At 39.9% G+C, this 3465-nt stretch overlaps 1 protein-coding gene and 1 long non-coding RNA gene across 2 annotated transcripts; one reads left to right on the top strand and one right to left on the bottom strand.

Moving 5' to 3' along the window:
* Nucleotides 1–12: 12 nt before the first annotated feature.
* Nucleotides 13–670, top strand: LOC109464858. The gene is made up of 3 exons (XR_002139904.1): nt 13–110; nt 277–347; nt 592–670. It is a non-coding gene; the product is annotated as an uncharacterized LOC109464858 (long non-coding RNA).
* A 1231-nt stretch (nt 671–1901) lies between these two features.
* Nucleotides 1902–3166, bottom strand: LOC109464857 (G-protein coupled receptor 98-like; the record flags this gene model as incomplete). Its single annotated transcript, XM_019761947.1, has 4 exons — nt 1902–2254; nt 2422–2601; nt 2771–2892; nt 3009–3166. Coding segments are annotated over 4 exons (775 nt in total), but the record flags the coding sequence as incomplete, so codon positions are not given.
* Nucleotides 3167–3465: the final 299 nt, after the last annotated feature.

Below are 3465 nucleotides of genomic sequence, written 5' to 3'. Positions count from 1 at the left end.
CAAATTCATCAATGGGGACATCTGGCAGCTAAGGAGGATTACTACAGGCTGTTACATCAGGCTGATGTGGTGGTTTCCACTGCAGACCATGAGTTTTATGGGGTCTCCATGTAAGGGTAGCTCTGCTTAGCTGCAGCTATGCTCAGTGTCTAGGTAGTTTTTTATCACTTTAAATACTAGTAGTATTTTCAAATAAGCCTGATGACACGTTTTTGTTCATTTTTCATTATCATGTTAACATAGCAAATAAATTTGTACTTGATTACATTTTGGCAGGTTGGAGGCAGTTTACTGTGGATGTTACCCTCTCTGTCCTAACAGACTGGTCTATCCTGAAATCTTCCCCAGTAAGTAGAGACATCTCTATTATATTTAATTAGTCAATGTAACGTTACATGTATGTGTTTTGTAGATATACTTTATAAGTGCCAGCAGATTTTTATGCTGTGCTCGTAACTATTAACATATATGTAGCAGAACATTTTCTTATGATTCTGTACTGTACAAATGTTGTCAGTGAGTGAACATAACTGTCCGTAGAGAGTAGCGTGACAAACCTCGCATTTCTTCTATTGCTTCAATCTGCGCCAGAGGAGTGCCTGTATAACACACCACAACAGCTGAAGAAAAGGTTGAGGGATTTCTGCAGAAGACCACAGCTAGCAAGGAACACTCAATAAGTGTGAGTGTTCATCAGTTTTGTAGATGGCATATCTGATACCATATTATTGTGATTCTAATTTGTTTATCTGCTGTAACTTTTGTATTAATTTGTTAAGCTGCTTGAAGTCCTGCCTTAGATCAAAGACAATCATTATCTGACTCCGGCTGGCTTAGAAATACTAGATAATTATTCCAATCTTTAATGTCATGCTATCATGATAATTATGTGTCTTCCTTCCTTCCTTTTGTTTGTACAGCTTGGGATACATCAGTACAGTTGGGAGGGCCTGGCAGAGGAGTATAAGAGACTCTTGCAGTAATGTTGAAAGAATCTGGAAGGCACATCAGAGATTCCTGCTGGTATTAAAAATTTTGACACTTTCATCTTTGTATCAAGAAATAATTTATTCACTCTCAATGAACACTACAAAAATCATCACACAGGTTTTCATCACACATTACCTAAGATCACAAAAATTTCACTCAGTTCAGCTTTAGCCTTGCTTCCATATAAACAAGAGCACTAGAAAATAGACCTTCCTAATACGTACATACAGTAAATGTTATATGAAATTGGTCAATGGACGGATGCATGTAATCAATGTATGTACAGTTTATCTTTAAAGTCCTATGCATAGATACTACTAGAAAATACTTCCAGCCAGATCGACCTCTCCTTTTTGTACATTTGTGTTTTACTGGCTGGAGGCAAGAAAAGGTCTGTGCAGAATGCCAGGCAAGATGTGCTTTGTATGAAATAGTCCTTAGATAATCATATTGTAAATCTTCTTGCAATTGGTCCAGATTGACATTTTTAGGTGTCTTTTTTTTGATGGATCACACAATTTTGCCATTTCATGGTACACTGATTGCATAGTTATACTCTTATTGCATAGTGATACAGCAACACTAAATCACCTTTACCTTTAAAAGTACTGGCACCTTTTTACATAAAGATAATAAAATACAATTTACACTAAAAACAACAAAACCAGTAAAGACAGCAAGCTTCAACATCAGACTTGTAACACTACAATTAGCAAAATTATACTAACAATTCCACTCAATCCTAGTATTAAAATGTCCAAAAATAACAATCTTTACAGACCCTTCAAGGGTCTTGCATCTATAAAACTCCATTTTCCACTTTGGCTATTATCTGTAAAATGTTCTTAGAAACCCAGTATAAAAAGTCTGCCATATTTTGCTGTCAAATCTGTTTAAAATCCCTGCTCTTGTTCACAAAGTCACCCAGCTTTGGGTTGGGTCGAGGTTATCAAAGATGTGTATCAGCAATGTTTATCCTTCTCATTTCGTAGTGTTCGTTAGAATCCCCGCTGTAGTCCAGGTCGTTAGTGAGCTGACTCTGGTTCCTGGACTGCGGTCTCTCCTCCTCCCCACTGGAGTCAAACGGTGCCCCCGTCTTCAGGGCAAAGATCAGATCATCAAACTCCTGTTCCTCCTCCTCCTGCTCATCTACCGGGGAGCGGGTGGGCGTGGTGATGTAGATGTTGCCCGGAGTAGCTGGGGAGTACTTCTTCAGGTTGGAGGGTGTCAGAGAGCCAACCCCGTCGTGGCCCCAGTCACTCGACTGAACACAGAAAATTTGTCTTAGTTTAGAGCAGTTACTGTAGTTGTGAGCAAGGAATTGTGGATGCATAGTTCCAATGTAAAAAACACAATATAAGAAGAATGATACATGTTACTGTGACATGTGGACGACAACAAATCTTGAGTAAGAAGCCAAATTTTGCTTACTTCTCCAATGTCATCCTGTCCCACCAGCTTCATGGTACTTCCAGCCAGGGAGCCATCATGGCTGTACACAACCTGAGGCATCAGGCCATTCTCAGCCGGGGTCTGTAGCTCATAGCTGGCTTTTACAGGCCAGCACAGCTGGTTCCTCAAGAGGACATAAACCACCAGCATATACACACCCTGTAAGAACAAGAAAGAATGGTCTATAATGTTTTCAACACCAAAATTAACAAAATAACAACAACAACTCTCAAGCTAAGATACAAGATCTAAATCTCCAGAAAACGATCAATATTACATATTGGGATCTATGCCAGGTATTGCCAGTTATATAATGTACATGTCTGACCTGTAGGACATTGAATATGCAGAAGATGACCAGGAGCCACAGGTATCCATAGGCCAGGTGTAGTCCTCCAAACACCCAGGTCAGAACCACAAACAGGTACATGAACAGGATCAGGGGCACCTCTGAGGAATGAAACGGATACAAGAAAGTCAGAAAGTTTTCATTTTTCCTTTCACTAGAATCTTTTCACCTCATAAAGATACAAAAGAACCTTGACCTTCATGATAAAGAGACTCACCATTAGCATTGTAGCGTCCCCTGTAGATGTCATCGTACATCTTCCACTGTTGAGTGACTTGATAGGCTTGGAAGCACACTCCAATAACAACCACCAGGCACAACAAGGCAGGACCCACCACTCCAGCCAGGGCAGCATATCCGTTAGGAATCAGACACCTACAGTGGAATACAAAAGGAAGGCAGTGTTATCAAATGCTAACCTTTGTCTTTCAAATTACAAAAAAAATTCAAGACTGTTCTAATCACATACTTATAAGAGGGCCTGCAAGCCCTTTTTCGTAAGGTGTAATCAGGCCGTTTTAGACTTCGTAATTAGTAGGCAGCCTCCGCAAAAATCAACGTAATTCGTAATAGGACATTAGCCGCAAATCGTAAAGTCGTAATCAGCTCTGAGACTTTAACGTAATTCGTAATAGGCGGCGAAAATTTTGCGTAATTCGTAATCACTACCCCCC

The sequence above is a fragment of the Branchiostoma belcheri genome, unplaced genomic scaffold (genome assembly GCF_001625305.1).
Source record: "Branchiostoma belcheri isolate BF01 breed outbred unplaced genomic scaffold, Haploidv18h27 scaffold1413, whole genome shotgun sequence".
NCBI classification, from domain to species: domain Eukaryota; kingdom Metazoa; phylum Chordata; class Leptocardii; order Amphioxiformes; family Branchiostomatidae; genus Branchiostoma; species Branchiostoma belcheri.
This window is presented reverse-complemented; position numbering and strand designations above follow the sequence as displayed.